Source organism: Catharus ustulatus, chromosome 11 (genome assembly GCF_009819885.2).
Source record: "Catharus ustulatus isolate bCatUst1 chromosome 11, bCatUst1.pri.v2, whole genome shotgun sequence".
Lineage (NCBI taxonomy): Eukaryota > Metazoa > Chordata > Aves > Passeriformes > Turdidae > Catharus > Catharus ustulatus.
In genome coordinates, this window is record NC_046231.1 from 2,970,693 (window position 1) to 2,994,889 (window position 24,197).

A 24,197-nucleotide genomic window follows, 5' to 3' on the forward strand; every position below is an offset into this window, starting at 1 on the left:
AGGTTTTGTATGAAGATAAAATGAACTGACACAGGCACCAGGAAAGAAGCCATGGGTTGGTTGTGGGTGGGAGAACAGATTCCCTGCATGCTGAAGGACAAAACTGATTAACTGCCTGTGTGGACAGAGAATTGACTTTTTGTTGAAAAACTGACGATGATCTAAATTATGTAAGAAATTATTTCAGAGTTTAGTCTGCAGGTTTAGTTTTCAGTAAGCAAAGATCAAGGACACCACTAAAGCATTTTTCGCATTTGGCAAAACACATAGGGACAACATACAGGAGAAACAGATCAACAGAATTAGAGGAAACCAACCCTGTGTTCCTCCTTTAATTCATTTTCTTCTCCACTTTTTCCTTCCACCTGTTTTTTAATAACACTTAAAAATTACAGAACCTGGAAATGGGAAACAGAAACATCTGTTGACAATGTCAGTGACTTGCCTGTGGTCTGTTCTGGATTATCTGGATTTCTTCCCTTTTGAGAGACAAACTTAACAGCTGCACAAGGGAATCTCTTCTTTTGTAGAAAGTGAGGTGTGTTCCAAGAAAACATTTTAAATGGCTAGAGGGGAAGGTAAGAAACGAAAAAACAAAAACACAGAAGGGAAGACTGAACACCCAAAGATGTGGGTTTCAGAGAAGACCATTGAGACCTGCAGATAAAAGATGCCAATAGGGAAATGGGGAAATTTGACCAAATCTTCTTACTCTAGACAATAGGTGACATTTCAGACCTACAAAACTATGCAAAGAAGTGATTAGGTTCTCTGGAGTTTTTAGAGACAGAAACCTTGTCAATTAAAGCATATTTTTTATACTTTATATGTTTTCCAACCCTTGAAAGGATCACAGGTGCTGTCAGTGAATGGTTCCACGTTATGAATACAAAAACGTTGTGAAAGGAATACATCTATGGTCAGTCAATGAACACAGAAGAAAATTTCCATTATGAGTTGCCAGGCAACCCCCACCAATTAAAATAACCAGCAAAAGCCATGTATTTCATGCTGGAATCATTAATAGCAGAATGCAATTACAGCCTTTCAAGGAAACAAGGAGACAGAGACAAACCATCAGCCAACATTTGATCACATGCCCTCTGATCATCAGCAATAGAGAAGCATTTCCCAGTTCCCTGTCAGCCAGGTACTGATCCCACCACCTTTCCCTGGGACTGAGCCTCCTGCTCTACCACAGCTGCTAAAGCAGCTCTCAGAGAAGAGTGGCACTGTACCATCATACACACTCCCCCAACCAGAAAAAGCTTTAAGCATGTAAATCTTCAATATCTGGGATGTCCCCATGGAAGTAAAGCAATCAGATAAGCCACCCCTAAAAAAATCCAGGTTCTCTCCTAGAGCTGAATTAAATTTGTCACAGAATTGAAAACATTTCATGACACAGTATTTACAGCACAGTCTGTAGAAGGGACTGAGAAATGGACTGCTTCATTTCCAGCCCAGCACACAGATCAGTGCCTGCTGGGCCAGACTACCTGGGACAACAGACAGCAATGCACAGAAACAAAAAGTGCCTCCTAAAATGTATAACCCAACTTCATAAATTTTAAATAAAGAAGAGTTTCCTGTGTCTATCCCATCTCAAACATTTCTGATGACCCTTTTCCATCCCATTGTTTTTGTTCTTCTAAAGCCTGGGATATTATCAGACTGACAATGGATTGAGATACAACATTTTTGTAGCAATCAGTTTCCAAAGGTACATGGGCTGGTATCCAAGTCTGACTTTCAATTAAAATTAGGATTACAATCCTTTGCTGCATCTCAATCATGGCTCAGTCCTGCACAGGGAGGCCCAAACTATGTGAAGCCAGCTGTCATCTCTGCCATCCACTGCCCTTCTACAGCGAGCACCTCCCTCTCCTGAGTTCTCACTGGGGGCTGGTGGGGGCTGCTGGTGCAGACAGACTTGAAATGGCTTTATCCATCTGTCCTGATAGGTGTTGAATGGGAAGTGCGGGGCTGAGCACAGGCTGTAACTCATCCCAGAGATGCAGTGACTCAGGCAGAGCTCTGCCCTCCTGTAGCAGCAACAGGAGTTATCTCAGTGACACATCTACAGCAGCCACTGTCAGCTGCACAGACACCAGATCCTCCCTCCCACCTAACCTTGTGCCTCCACACAGCACTCAGCTTTTTCTGGGAATCACATCTCCAAGTATCTGCCCCACACACAACAGGACCTGCTGCCAGCTCCAGCCATGGCCTGGAAGCAACCAAATATCCTGGTGGCCACAGACTGAAGCCAACCATGGGCCAAAGTCAGGGATGAGCAACAATGGCAGGGTGTGATCTGAGGGATGTTCCTACAGCACAGCACTGAGTCACTCCTCAGTTTGGCCCCTGAGCACCAGGTATTAGCCAGTACCTCTGGCAGGATTCCACACCAAAAATCCCAACATTTCAGCCTGTTTCAGTGCAACAATATGTGGTTAGAAAACTGTAGGGAAAAGTGCACAAGGACATGAGCTACCCAGGAGCCTGTCACTGCACAGCCCTGCACAGCAATGCCCACGAGCCCCTCTCCCTTCAGGGCTCCTGTTGGGTTTCCTTGATGCCCAGAAGAGTTGTACAAAGTGCCTGTAGAGAGATGAACAGACACTGAACCTGCAGCTAACTCAGTGAAAAGTCAGTCATGAGGCACCAAGGGTGAACTGCTGACACAAAACCACACATTTGTACTACTGTGATTACTAACTCTAACACTGGTGGACACACACTGTAGAGCTCACAGATTTGACACTGAATTTTGTTTTATTCCTCGGAAAGTCACATTTACAAACAATTTAATTTGCAGCTACAAAGCAAGTACAGGCAGTGTGCAATTTGGATGCAGCAACTCATGCCAAACTTATAAATACACTGTGGGGATAGAACAAATAGGAATTGAAAATGAACCTTCCACTGGGAATTTGGGTATTTTTAAAAACTCACCAACTGCTGTAAATACACACTGAAGGGACTCAGCTTCCTTAAGATGTTCTGTGCCATACTACCACCAAGAGCAAACAAAGGTTCAACTTGGGGCAGCAAATACGCAAAAGTCCATTTCTAGTGTCACAAGGAACTTCTCTGGGACATGAACAACCTCCTATTAATAGACATCCACATCCAGTAGCACTGAGTGGCCTCAGACAGAAATGAAAAGGCAGGTTGTGACTGTGGCCATGAACTGACTCCCTTTCCCCATCAGCTGGGGGCACAGGCTGGTTTAGTAGTGCTCTTCATACCCTCAGGGTAATAATAACAATACTCCCACTGTGGTTGTTCCACTTGAGCCTTTAAAACCAGCAGGTCTGTCAGCCCTCCCTGGGATCCCCTCCCAGAGACCTGGATGAGCTTGTGAAGGTTGAACAAAGGCAGCAGCACTGCCCATCAGCAGCTGAACTGTGACACCTTTACCACCTGTCCCTCAAAACTGAAGTGTTGTCTGGCCCCTGTGATTGCTCCAGGCTGGCTAACAGCCATCGGGTGAGATCTGCATCCCTTTGGATAAAACAGTTTGCTTTAAGCTTCTGGTTGATCTTGCCATGATTTTCTGTGCCTTAAAACCAGCAGCAATAGCTTCAATTAAAGATGAATGGCATGCTCAAGCATTTGCTCTCACGTAGGAGAGCAGAACATGTTCCTGGGTTTTATGGTGAAATACATCTCAGCTTTGAGAGCAGGGCCTTCAAACCCTTAGCTCTGCAAAGCTCACTCCTTTACACCCTCTGAGTTACAAACAGCAAACTGATACTCCTCATTGTAAAGATTTATCTTAGGGCAGTTTCTGCCACCATTGCCACTGGATTAAAATTTTCAGCCTGAAAAGACGCTGTGGATGATGTTATGATCTGCAAACTGAAGGTGCCTGTTGTGTTCTCTTCTTTAATGAGTATCAATCAGAGTCCATTAATTCCTGCAACTGTTCACCTGCACTAAGATCTCACAAGCAATCTGGCATTACAGCAATTACCCTTCAAGAAATCCTGTCATGCTCTGAAATACTATCAAGAGGAATTAGATGATGAACTGTTCAGGCAGATATTTTTCAGCTCTTGTCTTCCATAAGCAAAATCTGCAACTGAACTCCTGCCAAAGCCAAGATTTTATACTTAACAGAAGGGACAGATGATGTTGTTGCCCGAATTAATATCTGTTATTTAAAGTTCAGCAAAGCAATTTTAAATATGACTAATATAACATATTTAAACACATCTAAGTGCTTTTCTGAATCAAGGCCTAAAAGAGATTCTGTTGGTATCAGGGCTGAGACAGAATCTGAATTTTAAAACCATCCTAACGAGCTTCAGTTGTTTCCTCTAAGAGATTGTGAATAAAGATCTACATTGAAATACCTGATCTCAGGAAATCAGATCACTTTGGCTTCTACCTTACCTGAAGATAAGTATTTGACCTCTGGAAAAAAGCTATCTAAGGAGCATGGCTTTAGGCAGAAGGCTACACTGCCCTCTTCAACCAGGATACCCTGCAGACAGCACCTGGCACTGAAACTGAACATAATCTCAAAAAAGTTCCTAAGAAAGGGCTCTGACTCAGGCAGAATTTCCACTTCTCTGCACAACTGCACTTGTCTTTGCTGAGTTGAAAACACTCACTGCCAAGTGATGAAATGAGGCCTTGGAGGCTCCATCATTCATTATCACATTTCAGTCTGAGTGGTCTCCAAACCACAATTTTTCCCAAGGGTTTGAAATATTATTTTATTTTTTAATTGTAGCTGGTTAAGTATTGAGCCCTTATCTAAATCAGATATCTTCAGGTGCAGAATTATTGTTCTTTAGTTATTGCCTTTTATTCTCTACAACCATTCTACTGAGAGTAAAACAAAATTGCTGGAGGTGAGTTCAGATAATTCTTGTTATTTGAGGGAAAAAAAGACTGACAATCTTGTGCTCTTATTCTCACTTTCTAATTTGCATTGTGATGGCATGGCCAGGTTTTGGTGGAGATGTGGCTTTGTGAGAAGCTGACAGAAGTTGCCCCTGTGTCCAGCAGAGCCAAATTTGGGCCCAGCAGTGACAGTGGCAGCACCTCTGGGGAACATTTAGTAAGGGTGAGGAAATCCCCGTGGAATTGCAGCTGGGTGAGAGGAGTGAGGAGATGTGAGAGGAGCAGCTCTGCAAACCCCCACAGCAGGGCAGGGCAGGAGGGGCAGGAGCTGCTCCAGGTGCTGGAGCTGAGGTTCCCCTGAGCCTGGGGTGCACCAGGGAGAGGCAGCTGTGCCCCTGCAGCCCACGGGGTCCAGGAGGGAGCAGAGATCCCCCTGCGGCCCCTGGAGGGCCCACATGGGAGCAGGGGGTGCCTGAAGGAGGCTGTGACCCCACAGAGAACTCCAGGTTGGAGCAGCTCCTGGCAGAACCTGTGGCCCCATGGAGAGAGGAGCCCAAAGTGGAACAGGTTTGCTGGCAGGACCTGTGAGCCCACAGGGGACCTGGGCTGGAGCAGCTCGTGAAGGACTGACTGCACCCATGGGAAGGGACCAGGCTGGAGCAGCTCATGGAACTCACTGTCTCCTGGGGAGGGACCCCACACTGGCGCACAGGAGGAGTGTGAGGAGCCCTTCCCCTGAGGAGGAAGGAGCAGCAGAGACAACCTGGGATGAGCTGAGCACAGCCCCCATTCCCCATCTCCCTGCACTAGGGGAGAGGTGGAGAAAGCTGGGAGTAAAGTTAAACTCGGGAAGAAAGGAAGGGCAAGGAAAAGGTGTTTTAAGATTTAGTTTTTATTTGCCATTATCCTACTCTGATTTGGTTGTTAATAGATTTTGTTTTGCTCTGTCAGTAACTCATGAAGGAGCTCTCCCTGCCCTTATCCTGACTCACAAGCCTTTCCTTATATCCTCTCCCCATCCAGCTGAGGAGGACAGGGATGGAGAGGCTTTGGTGGGCACCTGGTGTCCAGCCAGAGCCAACCACCACATAAATATGCACAGCAACTACAGCATAGACACTGGTTTAGGCAGAGAGAACCAATGGACTTCTCTACTCTCCTATCAAAGGCTCAGAAGGAGCACGCCTTGTGTATTGTGACCCCTTGCCTAACAAACATCATTAATGATCACCCAATTACCTAAAGCTTGGCTCAACTTAAAACATTCACCAAAGGGACATTTGGTCTTAATTTGAAGACAAAGAATAGAGGATCTGCCACTTCTCTTGCTATTCTGTTCCAGCAGTTAATCATCCTCATTGCAGAAAAATCTTTGATTTCCTATTTGAATTGTGTAATTTCAGCCTCCAGGAAAGCTCTCTCTTGTGTTTGTCCCTAATACATATGAGACCACTTTCTAATGTTGTTTTGTGCTTACAAGCTCCAGCCACATGTCCCTCCCGTAATTTCAGATACCCAAAATACACTGGGCTCTCATGATTAGCTTTTCTCCAGCCTTTAATCATCTATTTAAGTTCTTCTGGGTCCTGCCTGGTTACTCTCACCTATGTAAAGACGGGCACCAAACCTACAGCTCAGGATTCTCACACGAGTCCCAGCAATGTCACAAGATGAACTTCCTGCTCATAAACTGCAGTCCTGTGAGAAGTCTCCATTAGGTTGCTTGCCCATGAACTCCTGTAAAGCTTTTTCAGCACCATTCTCAAGGGTGCAGTTCCCACAGACAGAACCTGCATGCCTTGGTCCCAGCGTTTGGATCTACTGGCACTGTACTGAACCCCCCTGGGTTCTCCATGGGTTGCAGAGCCCAAAATACAGTGAGAAACAAAAGAGTTAATGCAACACCATCCTCCCAGCTACGCTCATGTTGATCCTGTTTCAGAGCCGAGTTGAGAGGAAAAGCTCTGCTTTGGATTTGTAGTGGTTTGAGTTTGCCAATTTGAAATCTCCCAGCCAATGCACCAATTTATGTGGGGGTCTAGCGGTAGCTAAATTGCCAGTGCACCCACTAGAAATGTTTACTCATTTCCTGCTGTGAGATAGGATTAGGAGGGAATGCAAAGCAGGCTCAAACTTTGAAGGGTATAAAGAAAATTTTAACAGAAACAAAAAGAAAAAATAATAAGAATCAGAATACAACCTTCAGAACACTTGTCCTCCCCCCATACGCTTTTTCTCTTACACTGACAATGTACAGAAACAAACCAGTCAGTTTACCATCTCTAAAATAGTCTTTCTCTAATTTACTTAGGAAGAGGAGTCTCTCTCGTCAGTCTATGGAGACTTCTCCACAAGAAAACAGTTCTCTCGTGGTTTCAATGTCACAGTGAATCAGCCACCCAGGAGAATGGAAATCTGATCGCTGTGTCCAAGACCCTTCCTCAACTTAGTTTTTCCCACAACTGTTTTCAAGGACCATGTCAACTTATGGGGTGCTATTTTTAAGGAGTTTGAGCAGTTCAAAGCAAAGTTCTCTTCATCTAACTCTGAGATCATCTTCAGTTCTGGGAACAGAGTTCTTCTTCCCTGGGGCAAAGGGTCTCTATCATTCTTCTTCCTCTCTCTGGTTAAACTTCTCATGGGATCACAGCTACTTCAACATCTGCTTACTTCAGCACAAATGCCTTTGTTCATGTCTACAATGCAAATGCTCCACTGCCCCATATTTTTCATGAGTTACAGGGAAAAAAGTCTGATATATCAATCATACCTTCTCCATAGCTTCCAAGAGAATTTCAGTCCAAGACATCTTCACACTCCCTCCTATCAGGGACCTGACTCTTCATTCTTGTCTGACCTCAATGTCTCTATGCTGTTTCTCTATGGATTTTCATCTCTGTCCTTTTCTTTCACTCAGGAGAGAGAAGCGATGTTTTCAGGTTTCATCTGTGCACTGAAAGAGTGAATATCTTGGCCGGGCAGCAGCTGGAGCAGTTGGGGTGGAGTATTTCATGCTGCAGTGGGGCTGGGCCAGGATAGCAAGGGCTCAGTGAGATATGGTTGCTCTGGCTGCATGGCTGTTTTCTGTTTTTTGCTGTGTTCAGTGCCAGGGGGCCCAACCCGGCTCCCTGCAGGTGGCAGAGCGGGCCTGGCCCAGAGCTCAGCCCAGCCTGGCAGCAAGGCAGGGCTTAATGTCAGCCACATGTCAGCAGTGACAGCATCTGAGCCACGCCATGGGCCCACCTGGCCGTGCTGGGGTGGGGAGGGAACCTGGACCTGCCAGCGCTGCAGCAGAGGCAGGGCCTGGCTCAGCCCCATCCTCCCAGGCCCACAGGCCATGCAGGGCAGGGCAGGGCTCGGCTCAGTGCCAGCTTGGTGTTAGCAGTGACAGCGTTTCAGCCATGCTGGAGGGGATCCCAGCGCTGCAGCAGAGGCAGGGCCGGGCTCGGCCCGATGCTCCCAGGCCTGTGGGTCATGCGGGCCCGGCCCTGTCGCAGCATCCCAACCAGCCAGCCTGGCACCTGTACTCAGGTGGAAGAAAGAAGAGAGTTTCCCAGGTTTGTTCACTTTAAAATGTATGTTCACAGAAGCGTGTTTGACTTCCTCAGTGGTTCAAGCTTGTCAGTTCCCAAAACCAATCATCGATTGGTCTTTGCTCTCAGCATCTTCTCTCAGAAAAAATCATTTCCGTGGGTGCCTTCTTCCCTCCTCACAAAATGTGGAAAATGGGTGCAAAACCAGCACAGACTCACCCTTGAACGCAGCTGAACCTGAGCTCTGCTCAGGTGCTTTAGCTGCCCTGGGGCTCTCCTGCCCCAGCAGCAGCACAGCCCCTCTCCAGTGCCTGCCTAAGGAAGTGCCCAAACACTCTCCTCTGGTTGTACCAGAGATTGCAAACAGAAGGAAATCCAAGCCTTTCTACATGCTGAACTGTCCTGCTGGGCCCTCCAGCCCAGAGCAGCAAAGTGAGAGGTTCAGAAGACAACCTGGAGCATCTCCATGTGTGGTGAGTCATGGGAAGCTGCCTGAATCACCAAATTCCAGGACACTGAAGGGTGGGGCAAACAATGCTTCAAGTGGACATGTCTCAAGTTGCCCTGTGGTAGGTGAACACTGGCCACACACATCTCCAGAAGAGTCAGAAAAGCTTGTTATGTGTTTAAATAATTGAGCTGTGTTTGTATTTTGCTGTTAAAATACACTTCTTGTCCCTTATACTCTTTTCTAAGGAACAGTGACGTGCATACAGAACCCCACGGCAGCAAACATGCAGCCCAAGTACTTAAAAACAACATTTCTGCCCCAGAGAGGAAGGTGGAATGTTCACCCATTCAATTAGGTTAGGTTAATGCTGTGGATAGACATTATCTGATATCCTATTTTGTAATCCTTTGCTAAGCAGGATGCTGTTCACTTTGGGAGCCAACAAAACAGTTACTCACTTACTGTGAGACCTGAGCAAAGTCACGAGCAATCCCTGAGGGTCTGAGGTGAGTTCAACCCCACATCTGGTAATGGTCCAGAGTCGTTTAGAAAGGTCACTAAATTCTATATTCAGGTTGAAGGTTTCTTTAAACCAATATTTATCAGTACAAATCTCAGGAGAAAAGACAACACTTCTGTCAGAAGTGAACTTTACAATGTTCCTCTGATTATCAACTTATTTGGTTCTATGCCAATAATATTTTACTCTTTTTCTAATCCTTAATTAATCCTTTTTATAAACAATCTGTGCTCAGCATAAATCTTTTGCTGATATGTATCATAACAAGATCTTCAATATCCAGGCAAATATTTTCACCTATAAGGAACCTTACCAGATGCGTGCATAAAACAAGAAAAATCACCCAACTCTTGAAAATTGAGCTCTCACACTTCCCTTGAGCTCGGTGGGAATTTGTGAGCTCTCAGCAGTTAGACAAGACACAGAGGAAGTCTCCAACTTCAGTTCATAATGCCTGACTTAAGGCACACTTCTGAAAATGCTGCCCTGAATTTTCCATTTCCCCTGGCAAAGCCAGGACTTCCCCAAATCACACACAGAAACATCTCTTTCAGATTAAAAGGGAAACCTAAAAAGGTTCTGAGAACACCAAGAAGGAAACAGTGATTTATAATCTAGTTTTCCCCCACAAAAATAAAATCTTGTAATAGCATCAGGCATTTCAACACACAGTTTCTATTTGTTCTTGTCACATTCAACCATAAGTGAACAATTTTTGAGCACTGTGCATACACAGAAATGACAAATACACATGCCTGACTAGACTTGCATTTGCAAATAGAAAGTGACAAAACTATGGTGTTGGCTGAACAAAATTTACCTTTTTTTTCTATAAAAATGATACATGCACATAAGAGTTCCATAAATGCAAATGATTTAAAGCATCCAGTGCTTCTAACAGCCAGGTTGAAGCCATTTTGTAAATGCAGCCTTTCAAACAACAAAACACTACTTTTCTGGGCTGCTGCTTAGGAAAACACCATTGAACACTTACAGATGGCAAATAAAAAACAACTTTTGAAGCTGGAGGCCTGCGTGGGAATTTTGCCTGGGGAAGCAGGCAGGATGAGGTCTCACTTTGTACACTAGTTGCTGAAGGAAGCCGCACAGCAAGGGCATGGCAGATCTGACTTACCACAAGAGCAGCACGTGAAGCAGTTGGTATGATAGAGGTTACCCATTGCTTGGCAAGCCTGGCTCGCTCCATACACACCTTTTCCACATTTTATACAAATACCTACAAAGCAGAAAGAGAATCAAAGTTAAAATCCTCCACAGCTCCAAGTTGTTGATTCATGACACCCCCATCAGGCCCTAAATCAATGAGCTCCTCACCCTGAATAGACTGAAGTACCTGAGAGAGCAGAAGGTGGCTGCAGTGAAACAAATGCATGGAAATTAACCCAAAATTAAGGGAGGCTTGGGGGGGGACAAGCCTCTGCTGCTGTTTCAATGCAGGGAGACTGAGGCTGGCTGCAGACAGAAATCCAGAGGAGGCAGGTACAGGCCAGAAAGGACAGATAAATCCACGAACACCCTGCAAACAATTCTGCCAGCCCAAGAAATAATTTAATGAGACCTTCACAACAAAGTGCTCCACCACATGACATTCAACAATCACTGATAAAACAACTCAGTCCAAGCCCAAAAGATTTCTCCTTGGCTCTCTCCACAAACACAACATCAAGCATGTTTGTCTGCAGTGAAAGCCACTGGGAAAATGGATCTGTCAGTCACATTTCATAATTGTTTAATTTCCTGTGAACAGAGGATGCAACCTCATAAACACAACCTGGCACCTTACCACACCAAACAGCAAAACCTCTGCCTCCCTTTTGGTCTCAGGGCAGAAATTCAGTCTGGCAGCTGTGCTTCAGTGGGTGCAGAAATTCATCTTTACTGCCCATGCCTGCTCCCAGTGATGCCAGGGATGGCTCCCATCCAGTCCTCAGGAGACCAAGGCAGCAGGAGCCAACAAGTCAGTGGTCAACTCTACACATGGCAAATTCACAGGGAAGGTCATGATTTCAGTAAGCTCAACAAATAGGGGCTTTTTTTGGATGGTTTGGTTTTGGGGAATATTTAAAGCTATTTCCTCAAAGGTTTTTTTTGGTTGGTTGGTTTTTTGTTAGTTTTTTGTTTTTACTCTTTTGCCTATGAATTTATTTCTAACTATGCATAACCTCTCTAAATTCAAATGAAAGGGAATTAATTCAAGGATCACTTTGGTTTTGTCTCCCTGTGAAGAACTTAAACTCTGGGGAATCTGTGTCCTTCTGTCACACAATTGGGATTTTTAAGTTTTTCTGAGATGTCCATAGGTCTCTATTCAATCCTAGCAGGACAGTCCAATCAAGACAAGGCTGGTGATATTTTTAAAATACTATAGAATAAAAACGGAGATTGTTTTTCTGCTTCAAACAACTCTAAAGAAACTGCTGTGTTCCATGTGTTGTTTGAGGCTCTATTTCTACAAGTGCATGTGCAAGCTTCGCATTAATCATTAGCTGAAGGAAACTGCTAATACACCTAAAAAAACAGGAACTGCAGAACTACAAAGCTGGGCTTTTATTCTTCCAGAATCGTCCATGCTGCACTGTGAACGTTCTATGTAATGCATGCAAAAAAAGCCAGCAAAGTCTTTGGGAGAAGATCAGGGTACTATGAACACGCATCCCTCTCTTGTACTGGGGAACATCCCTCCATGAACTTCTCCAGGGTGAGAGCTTCCACAGGCTTCAGTCCTTCAGGAGTTGCTCCTGGTCCCTTCCCATGGGTGCAGTCAGTCCTTCAGGAGCTGCTCCTGGTCCTTCCCATGGGTGCAGTCAGTCCTTCAGGAGCTGCTCCTGGTCCTTCCCATGGGTGCAGTCAGTCCTTCAGGAGCTGCTCCAGCCCAAGTCCCCTGTGGGCTCACAGGTCCTGCCAGCAAACCTGTTCCAGTTTGGGCTCCTCTCTCCACAGGGCCACAGGTTCTGCCAGGAGCTGCTCCAACCTGGAGTTCTCTGTGGGGTCACAGCCTCCTTCAGGCACCCCCTGCTCCCATGTGGGCCCTCCAGGGGCCGCAGGGGGATCTCTGCTCCCTCCTGGACCCCGTGGGCTGCAGGGGCACAGCTGCCTCTCCCTGGGTGCACCCTGGGCTCGGGGGAACCTCAGCTCCAGCACCTGGAGCAGCTCCTGCCCCTCCTGCCCTGCCCTGCCGTGGGGGTTTGCAGAGCTGCTCCTCTCACATCTCCTCACTCCTCTCACCCAGCTGCAATTCCACGGGGATTTCCTCACCCTTACTAAATGTTCCCCAGAGGTGCTGCCACTGTCACTGCTGGGCCCAAATTTGGCTCTGCTGGACACAGGGGCAACTTCTGGCAGCTTCTCACAAAGCCACATCTCCACCAATACCATGCCATGCCAGTCCAGTGCAACAAACCCTTTCTAATACTGAACTGCTTCAGTTCAGAGCAGCAACAACACAGCCATCAGTATGAGCTGTGGGATGTGATCAGATTAATTGGAATATACTACAAATACTTCCTATACTATGAATTCCAGTACTAACATGGAAAGACCATTCATTAAATCACAGGGTTTATTGGTGTTTATATCTCTAACTCTCTTATTTCATGTCATGAAGGGACATACCTTTCATTCAGCTAGCTCAACATCCTGGCACAATATTGCCATTTCAGATTATCTGTCAAATGAAACTATAAATTTACAATCCAATGAATCCATTACTATTTTTTTTAAATCTTCAACCTGATTTCAGAAATTTAGGGAAGCAAAAACTAGAAGATAACAGCTACCCAAGCTAAACCTAGTGAGACAAACTAGTTGCCAGGCAGATCTATCAGTTTATTGCCAATTTGTTAAGAAAATGCCAGTCCTTGGGCGAGCTCAGCCCTGACACAAGAAATGGGAATTTCAGAACATCTGTTGTCTTATCCAAGGTTGCTAAGTCTATTCATTTATTTGTAACCAAATGTTATGGAAAACATTTTGTATTTGCCATGAGTTAAAGGTTAACTGATCAAAGATGGCTATTGACTGCTGTGGACACTGTGACTGTAAGAGGTGTCCTGTGAGCCAGCAGCTGCAGGAATTCCTCACTCCCGGCAGGAGGAAAGAGCCCAGGACACTGCTGCTGTCCCACCACATCCCTGGGGCTCTGCAGGGACCCTGGGACTGGAGGGGCTGCACAGAGCAGAGGGGGCACACCTGGAACAAGCCAGTGTCACCTCAGCCTCAGGCCCTGGTCCAGCATCTCGGTTCACTCTTGACTGTGGGGACAGAGCAGCCCCTTCAGAACCCCCCAGCTCCTGGGCACTCCTTGCCCACCTTTTCATGCCAACACTGGCAGCTATTGATGGGCTGGCAGGTTACAATGACAGAGCTATGTATTCCCATCTACACTTAGTGCTATTCAAAGAGCAGGAATCCAGTCTGTAAGTCTGGCAATTCTGGCTCTGAGCTCTTGTGCACAAATCTACTACAGTCCAAAGTGCTTTGATAAATGAAAGTTATTACCTCATTTCTTTGCCATTGCTGCACTGAACCATCAGAAGCAAAAGAAGGATTTATTATTGATGTTAAACTTGCACTGGCCTCTCCAAGCAAGTGATTTGTTAGGAGCAGCTGTCAGTTTGTTAACTTGTTTTCTCCAAGAGAGTAGTCATTAACTCCAGGAATGAATGACCACAGAGATGATTAGCATACTAAAAAAGTGTATGTAAAATTCCAGAAGTGTATTTTGGAAAATATATATGCAGCTGCAGTGTGAGTTTAGTGTGAGCTCATAACTGTCTAGGAAAAAGCCCTGGTTACATGGTTGCTCAGGTCTGCTTTTCCACCAGTCACAGTCCAGACTGCACACTGTGGGCTTGTGAAGCCCTGACATAACAGCTACGTCACTTTTCCCCCCTTCTCCAGATTTAATTCCAAGGCTTGTTAAACCACCTATGAAGAATGTTCTGTTGCAGAGCAAGCATGTCTCGTTTCTGACACTTCCCTTGACAAGATTTCAGATCAACTTCTGCCTTCATAGAATTCCTTGCCCCTCCTGACACCTCGACTCTGAGCAGTCAGCTGCACCCCAGATCTTCAACACATCAGCTGCTATGTTGTTACCCAGGTCATCAGCTCTCCCACAGATTTGGTGTGTCTACCCAGAAAAAGACATTACAAGATGTTGCATATGCTCCAAGTTGCCATGAAGGCTGGCTGAGTACAGCATCACAGCAGTCCTTGGCTGAGGTGGAGATGTGTTCACACCCTCACAAAGCATAGAGGCTGAACAAACACCCCATGGAGTGCAGCAAAAGACCATCAACAAAAATGGTACTAGAAAGAGAAGGAGCTCCCAGAGACTCCCTGCTGGACTCCAGCACATGACCAGTGCTCCCCACACCTTTAACCAGTCCACTTCACTGAGTTTGACCACATCAGTGAGAACATCATTGCTGGATGCCAGCCAGGCAAGCCTCCAGCACTGCATGGCAACAGAGCAGACAGAGGCACAACGCTCCCTGGATAACTCCTACACCAGCAAACATGGATATCAGCACCAGCAGAACATCAGACAGATGCATTCAGTGACTTTGCTCCAAACTTGAGACCAAATGCAATGCATTATACCTAGCAAAGGCATCAGCAACAACCTATTTTTCAGCCTGCTGGTACTTGTAAGAGTTCCCTGTGCATTACAAGAAGTTCAGTTTGGGACCTGTCCATTAGATCCTATAATGCTCTTTGGCCATGCCAGTACAGGCTGCTACTTCATACAGACTTCACCAGGAAGACAGAATTAGGAAAAGGACTGATAAATGCCTTGCATATCATGGCAGATATTTAACCACCTTTTGGCCAAGTTGTGTCCTCAGATACAGGTAGAATTCAGCCTGTGCCTGATGCCATCCTTATGTAACTTAAAGGCAAAGGTTTAGCATGAATGCAAGAAAAATGGTACCAGGTGGCTCAACTCCAGGAGGCAGCACTTGTGTGAGCTGGGAGAATCCAGCTACACAGACTGAGCACCATGGCCCAGGCAGGAGCTGCAGCTTTACTGCCTTACAGCCACACCGCACCTCCAGGAAAACTGCTACATGCTGCCTACAGTAGGAAACAACCAAGCCCTGTCATCAAGAGTTATGGTAAAGCTAAAATTAACAACTAACACATGGCACAGATGACTCCCTCCCTGCCTCTGCAGTTCTGGGAAAAGGGCGGATGAACATCACACTGCAAAATCCCCTTTTCTTCTCTCAGAGATGGAAAACCATCTCTACACAAGCCCCAAACAAGAGTCTCCACACTTGCATCCTATCCATCGCACAGGGGCAGGGAAATGGACAACCACTGTCATGGAGAAGGGTGAACAAAAGAGGAGAGAAGTCTCAGCTCCAAACAAAAAGCCAAACTGCAGCAAGAACTGCAAGAGCAGAGGGCTGTGGAAGGGCTGGTTCAGACACCTGCAGGTGCCCCCCTTCCAGGGGAGGTGTTCTCACACTGCCGGCAGCCAGTGATCTCACAGAGGCTGCTGCTGTTGCCTGTAAAATGTGTTGTGCCAAGAAGGCAAATAACCAGGGAAGCCCCAGAGCTTCCCTGAGCCCAGGCAATTGTGCCACTGCTGCTGCAGAACCTGCTCAGCTCCCAGCAGCTGCTGTGCACGTCCTGGGCTGCAGCAGCTTGGATCACAGAGGTGACTTCAGGACAGAAAAATGCTCCTTTCCTTCCAACAACCACAGGAGGAGGGATCTTCCAACACACACGTCATCCCTGAGTCAGGTGCAGACAGAAGACACGAGGCACCTGCACGGGGCAGAGCAAGGGAGGCAGCCTAGGGAACCCTCCCAGCCCTCACCACCACAGGCAGCTCTCACTGCAGGGCTTTCATCTGCTACCTGGCAGAAACCTTGCAAATGTACCAAGGATTCAAGGATATTTTGAATGAAATGAAATCTGGTACATACAACCTATAAATAAACACAACCTGGACACACCAAGCAGCAACATCCTGTGATAGAAATGATGGAAGGACTGCCTGGCTAAGCTACCAGCACTGCCTCTGCCCCAGGAAAGAGCAGGAGACACCATAACTTGAGTTAAGGCTGAAAATGACAGGTTAAGAAAACTGAGAAATGCTCAAGTCAATGTTTTAGGCCCTCCTGCCAAGCTCCAGCCTATCCACACCTGGCAGCCCAACACCTAAGAGGAAGCTGATGCCATCTGGTAACACAGCCCCAACTTCAGCCTGGATGTCTCCATGTGCTCCCTGCACCAACTGTGCTGGAGTACACTACACTGCAGGAACATAGGCAGCAACACCTAACACAAATCACAGCTTAGGCAAAGCAAGACAAGAAGCAGCCTGTGTACTGGAAAACTTCTTGTTGTCACTGTTAAACCTTGTTGAGATTGCCCCCAACCTTACTTTCATCCTCAAGGAATAAACCATAAACGATTTATGGCCTTGAGATATGCATCTGCTGACTTAAAAAGATCTCCATCACTTCAGTGCCTGTCAGCTACAGGAGGCTTTACTCAATTAATACACAGTAGAGATGCATGTGGAAAGCTTTACTCAGAAAAATCAAAATTTGAGATAATTTATGTTTGGTTACAAATGCAACAAACTTCACATTCACTGGAAGTTTCAGGTTCTGGAATAGTTTTAGGTTCTGGAATAACTTTCATTACCTCCACTCTGCCTGTTGCTTAACAAGGCTTGCGTGGGACAAAGCTGCTGGGAGAGGTCATGGCCACAATGGAAGGCACTGGGAGCAGCTCCAGGAATTCCAGTGCTGCAGATCAGAGTACAGAGCCAAGCTCTACCTGCCTGAGGGATCAGCACTGCCAGGACTCAGCCTAGTCCTGCCGGCTCTGAAAGCAGCCATACATGCTGTCTGTCCTGTGTTGTCCTTAACCCTTCTGGAGTTTCAAATGCAGGTGAGGTGATGGGCAAGTGTTTGGGAACACAGAAGGCCACAGACACAATTCACAAATACCATCCCCTCCCTGACTCCCCATTTTAGCAGCTCCAAGGCCAGGGCATGTCTGTGCCAGTGAATTAAAGCAACTCCAGACCAGCAGTGCAGAGTGGAGATGCCATGGGAGCCAGGATCAGCCCTGATCAGCAGCTGCTGCAAACTGGAAGGAAGGCTTTTGTTACTGCTGAAGCAGATCCACCCCACCACACAGTGAAAGCCTGAAGCCAGCACAGCAAATGCTTATTGCTCTATACAGTATGTGAAATTACTGCTCTGAAGCATGAAATTACTGACACTATCTGCATGGTTCAGCCTGCCCCAGTGCCTCTGCAGAGCTCCCCTTTGTGTGGAGCCTCTGAGAGCACAGGGCTGAGCACAGCTCCATAGCTACCTGCACTCCTTTAGTTACACTGATGCTTGCTTTACAAATATTCATTCATTTCCTTCATTCATTCAGAGAAGAAGAGAAAAAACCTCCTGAGATGACAAGGAAGAGACAGAATCAATTTAAATACTTCAGCTTACAGAAATCTATGCAGCCAGGTGGCAACACAGTGATACTGAAAGCACCAACAACACAGCCCAAAGACCCTGAACTCCACAGCACGTCAGAGCTGCAAACATCAGCTGCACAGACATCAGCCTGGAGACTTCTCATTACATTCTCCTGCCATTGCACCTATGAGTCATCACTCTAATATATGGCAGAAAAAGGTCATATATTACAGCTGCCTTCCTTGACATATTTCAAATGGGTTCATGATTAAACAAGGAGACTAGTCTAAAAGTTTCCAGGTGCACTTTCCTATTTTCTTAGATAATGCTCTATTTCCAGCACGAGCATGACAGTCTGGAAAAGGCACAGAATTACGTAACCACCCTTGGTTACAAACTCGCAGTTCCTTCCACAAGCAGCTCCCAGCCCCACAGGGACACCACAGCCCCACAGTTCCAGCACCCACCCCACAAAAACGTGCTGACACCTCTCCATAGCTCACACCTGCCCCAGGGAGTTTCTTCACTACTCCCAGAAGCATAAATAGGCTTGCTCAGACACAAACATGCATATAGGCAGGTATTACACCAAACTAATATTTAGAAAGGCTGAACTATTCACTTAAGAAAAGCTGGAAGTGACTTAAAAAAAATCTCTGTCACCTCAACCCCCTGAACCAGTTTTTTTCAGCCACTTCAAGCCCAGTGACTGAAGGATGCTTTGAGAACATCAGGAATAAACCTTCCTGTAATCTGCCACAGGTTTCTCCCACCTTTAGTCATGAAGGACCTGGCAAGCCTCAGCTTCCCCACCATGGTGACAGTGAAATGCTGTCTCCTCTGCAGCTGAAAGGCTCAGCCCAGGGAGGAGCTCAGTGCAAACAGCCACATTCCTCCACTCACACAGGAACATGCTCAGACTGTAAGAAAAGCCTGTCCTGATCTAGCAAGTTGAAAACCCTTGGGACAGCTGGTCAAATACAGCTCGAAGGACATGTAAACAGGATATTCTAATTTTGCCTCCTCTACCTTTGGGAAACAGCAGCACTAAATGCTGTAGATGTGGGCTCATTTCCTGCCTGGGAATTCAACTGGGGGGTGGAAAAGTAAAAGTTAGAAAATCAAGTTATAAAATCACACTGCCCATGCGTTCAGCTGCTCTCCAAGGCAGACCTGAGGTGGGCAGGGGGTTGTGCCAGGCTTTTGTCAGACTCCTGTCTGCAATGATTCCTGCAAGAGGACAACTCCAAGCTTCCCACAACCATGAGCTCCATGCTCACCTTCAGGGACTGGCTCCCCCCAGCACCACCCAGACCTGCAGGAGTGCACAGGTTTCCCCCTGACTGACACTGAACTTTCCACTGAAGTTCCAACACCTGAATAAATCCAGCTTTACAGTTCTTAGTACTGTAGAGAAAGATGCCCACAGTGTAAAGTCCTGATAGCTAACTTCATCTTGGCAGGATTTCTGCGAGGTCAAGTATCTTCTGTCTGGACTGCTTTGACTTTTTGCTGGATCAGGTATTGTCAGTGCTGGATCAGGTAACAAGCTGCTCTCCAGCAGCTGGAATAAACTCCAGGGTATGTGATCTGTCTGGTTAATTCAACACAAATGTGAACACACACTTGATCCACATCCAAGTAGTATCAACGAATGATCCAGAAATACACAAATATTACACTCAGGATCATCCCTCTCCCCTACTTTGACATAGACTGTTGTCTTGACATGAAACAGGAGCAAAGTGGGTTAAAAAGGGCAGAAATTGGGGAAAGGAAAAAAAAAAAAGAAAAAAGAAAAAGAAGCCCATAGAGCTCATTTTCTCTGATGAAAAAGGTGTGAAATGGATATGATCACAACACTCAGCTAAGAAGGACAGTTAAATCTCCCAAGAGTGACAAATCAGCAGTCAGAGCTGGCAGACTGTGCCTAAAAATCATACTTTTTTTTTGCCACCCACCTTTTCTGTTCTTGCAGACAGAGCAATGGCACAAGTGCCTGGCTGCTCTGCGAAACCTGGGCACGGAGGGAGAAATGTCCAAGGCACTGACTTAGCTTGGAAAGGACCCGACACAGAAGGCAGCCTCCACCTGTACCAGGGTTTTGGCATCATCTGCTCTTTTCACAACCTGCCCACTGCACCTGCAGCCAAAGCTGTGGCCCACAAGCCCTGCAGAGAAACATGCAGCCACTTAGCTGGAGTGCTAAGCTGCTGCTGGTAAAGAACACTCAAAGTCCTGCAAGAGCACTTGGCACTGAGATGTAAACAGGGAAACACCCCTGGCCTCAATGGCTCCTGTCAAAGAGCAATTTGCTTGAGGGGGAAAGGATTTCTCTTTTCTAATGACCCCTGTGCACAGTGCTGGCAGAGCCTTGTCTTTACAAAACAGCTGCCACCATCCACTTCAGGACCAATCACACATCACCCTATGCCCAAAACTACACTGGGTGCCTTCCCCACACACCCTCCTCAACATCTCCATGCCAGGACACACAGGCATCCTCTTTTCAGGATGATTTTTGGAACATGGACTGTTTCTTACAAGTTGGATGCCAGACTCAAGTCAAAGTGAGGAACAAGACACAAGATACTCTTCTCTCCCACTCCTGACACTTCACCACCCAAACATCTCTTACTAAATAACTCATCAGCTCCACCACCCACAGTCACAAGACAGCAAAGGAGTCATGGCTAAATTTTCAGCAACTTTTAGAAAAAAGTATAACTAAAGCAGAGTTGAAGTTTTTATTTTTTAAAAATCTTTCTAGAAACAGCAAAAATCACCTCCTCAAGAGCTGCATAACCAGGGAAAGCGTGAGCAGACAGAAGAGGGTTAGAAAGGTAATTTTTCACTTTGTTAGTTACAGTAAACATCTCCAAATAAATGTGATCTTATGAATTTCATCATTTCAAACCTCCCTTCTCCATTTTGAAAGGTTACACGAAGTGTTGAAATGTTAGTTAATTTATGTGTTAGAGAACTGGCTAAAAACCAGCAGAAACCTATAATCTTTTCATAATTATAAGTCAACACTTAACTGATATGAGAAGCCTCTATTCATAGCCACTAAAAGGAACATTCATTGCTCTTTACATCACCCCTTTACCATTATGTCTTGATGCAATTTTCAACAGCAGGTGAAACCACTAAAAACTGGAAACAGTGTGAGAAATTTTCCTCTATCTGGTTTTAATTAAAACACTCAGCAAAACAGAGAAGTGATAGAGAGGCAACCCTTTCCACCTCAGCTGCTGCCTGTGCATCCATCCTTGGAGAGCCCTTGGAAACCTCACAACGTCAGTGGTGTTTTCCCTACTGCTAAAGCAGTGGTTCAGGTTGGGATCACGACCAAAGCAATAAAAGATCATTCACATCCATAGCTTATAATCTATGTGGGAGTTGTTTGGTGCCCTTTCAGGTGTCAGTGCCCACCTGAGATGTGGGCACTGGAGGGGCTGTGTTTGGGAAGCCTGGATGAGAGCTGAGCTCCCCATCTCGCAGAAACACCTGGGCACAGCTGGAGTGTTCCACAGCAGAGCTGACACAGCCCAGCCCCTGGTTCAGACACAGTTTTTGTGGGCTAAGTGCCCAGACTGAGGCTGGACCAAGCACAGGGGCACACAGGACAGGCAGCTTCAGTGTCCCCATGATCCAGGGTGGTCAGCCTGAACTCCAGTCAGGCTGCTGTTGGGTTCCTTGGCAAAACACACACCTTGGACCCCAGAGGGCCTTTCTGCAGAGCTGCTTGTGCCAAGTGGGCTCCCAGCACTGGAGGAGGCTGTGGCTCCCCAGGTGTGGGACTTGGCTTTTCCCTGTGTTGAATTTCATCAGGTTCCTATTCCTGCATTTCTGCAGCCTGTCAGGGACCTGCTGAGCACCACCACATCCATCCAGCCCATCAAGCAGTTTTCCATGGTGGTACAATCCACAGGTTGGCTGAGGGGGGCTCTGTCCATCACCCTGGCCATTAATGAAGATATCAAACACTGACTCCAGAACTGGCTCCAGCAGGGACTTCTGAGAGGCACCACCAGTGACTGGCCCCAACTCAACCTCATCCTGCTGGTCATACCTGAGCTCAGCCAGCTTTCAGTCCATCTCACAGTCTGTACTGCACCACTTTGTCCAGAGAGATGTTGTGGGTGACAGCATCAAAACCTTTACTAATGCTGAGATCAAACACCACTGCTCTCCCCTAATTCCCCAAGCTTTTTATCATAGAAGGCCACCCCAGTACTCCTGCTCCACGTCTTCCCTGGTCTTCCTTTCTCTCACATTGAAGCATTTATTGATTTCCCTGTCTTCCACCAGGGCCAGCTCCAGACAAGCCCTGTGTCTCCTGATATTGCCCCCAGGTCACCTGCCTTTGCTTTCACCCCTTCCATATTACACAAATCCTTTTCATTTCTTTCTCCAGAACCCCTTGCCACTTCCTGCATGTCAGGATGGACCATCCCTGAACCTGGAGACTGCAAGCCTTGAAAAATCAACCAGCTTTCCTGACCTCTTTTCATGTCTCCCTACCTACTTTAGAACTCCTATAAGTTAGTAAAATACAGAATTTATATATGAAATATGCAAAGTCACTTCAGTCTACAGAAATGCTCTCCCCTGTCATGGTACTGGCACAGTTTGGACTTCAGCCTCCAAGTAAATCTCACCCTGTCAAAATTCACAGCAAAATGACATGGCTAAGTAAAGAGCTACCTGTGAATATTTACACATTAAATGACTACATAAAGATTTAACTCCCCACTGGATTCCCTTAGGATGTAAAAACAAGCATAAATGCATTTCTGAGTCTGACCTTTGATCAAAACATTCGAGATCAGTGTGTAAATCACTCAGTTGGGATTTTTCCTTCTCATGTGTTAAGTCACTGCAGCACAACCTAATGCAAACATTCTGTTAATTGCACAAAAGCCCTTTTGGAATCTCTCCTATCACTGTATTCACCAAGAAATAGGTTCCTCAATGTTCCCTTGAAAAAAACAAAAAAAACACAACAAAGCAACTATAACACAACGCACAAAACTTATCTTTTGAAAACTAGCTAAAAGAATTTGTTCAGTTGTTGGGAGTTTTAAAATTCATTTCTGTTTTTTTTTTTTAAATACTAGAGCCTTTGTCTGTAGATGAATGTAGCCTCTTCTGTAATTATATCCATGAAAATAAAAGGGCAGCTTTTATCAAATCAATGATGAAACTCTTTACTGTGCTTTCTCTGTAAGGTTAAGAGTGAAGTACAGAGTTGGTACTGAGCTGGTGCTTACACATCCCTTGCTTTTCCCTTCTCTGACAGATGAAGGATTCTGTAATTTCTCCAGAGGAGCTAACTGTGCCTCTTAGAGAAGGAATCATTGTTGATCCTCAATTAAAACAGACTGTGCTTCACTCTAGTACCAGTCACAAAAGTTGTCTTCCACCATAGCAAGAGAGATGTTTCTTCAAGCAAAGCAGAAAAAAAACCCAAAATAAAACAAAACCCAAACCCTAAGAGAACAACTCAAAATGTTGTTCCCCATTGTTTTTCAGCTGGTGGAGTCACAGCTTTTATCCTGCAGTGGAGCCAGTGAGCCAGGTTGGCAGCAATGGCTGTGCAAGGAGGAACATGCACCCCTGTCCCTCCCTGAGCCAGCAGCACAAAGCTGGGTGCTGGGGAGGAGCTGAGCACCCTGCCCTGCCACAGCCCCTTCCTCTGCAGGGCCAGGCTGCAGTCCCAGCCAGCATACAGTCCCTCACCTGCTGGGGAAGGCAACAGCTCAGCACCTCCAGCTCACACTGAGACACCGGCTGTGCCCCAGGCTCCAAACTCCCCTTCCCTGCACGACCCTTGCCACTATTTCTTCATGACCCGATCATGGAGCTCTTCCAGAGAAGAACATCTGAACTCCTTTATTCCTGTTTAGGACTAAAGTGTGGCTATCACCTGTTCTGATCCCTACACTCCAGTCTGCACAGAACATCCTTATCTCCCTTCTTCCCTCCCCTTCCAAGCTTGTGCCCTGCCCTGGGCTGCAGGATGAGCACAAACATGCAACTGTTTGTTCCCCAACGGTCACACTTGACCTCGACGCAGCCTTTCTTCATTTAGACCGCGAGACAACACTTACTTTGTTGACCTAAGTCAACGGCGTGGTGAGGAACTGCAAGCTGCATGGTCCAAAAAATTCCAACAGCAATTGATTTGCAGGCTTACTGGACACTTTTTCTGGTTGGGAGCTATTTTTTTGGGGAACAGTAGTGTTCCAGCAAGAAACAGTGCATGCAGAACTGAGCCTGCACCAGCAGCACATCCAGTTCCCAGATCTTCCTTCAAAACAGGAATTAATGTCCATTCTCCAGGGAGATTTTTTACA

General features: G+C 46.2%; 1 protein-coding gene across 3 annotated transcripts in view; it reads right to left on the reverse strand.

The window, feature by feature from the left end:
- Positions 1–24,197, reverse strand: part of LOC117001538 (WT1 interacting protein) — an 83,372-nt gene that overhangs the window by 44,176 nt on the left and 14,999 nt on the right. For 2 of the 3 annotated variants that reach the window (XM_033069957.1, XM_033069960.1), the window contains exon 2: positions 10,500–10,601. In XM_033069957.1, coding sequence (XP_032925848.1) covers positions 10,500–10,601 — 102 coding nt within the window. Of the gene's footprint in view, positions 1–10,499; positions 10,602–18,608; positions 18,664–24,197 lie in introns of those variants that run through there. The other variant, XM_033069958.1, reaches the window with a different exon arrangement.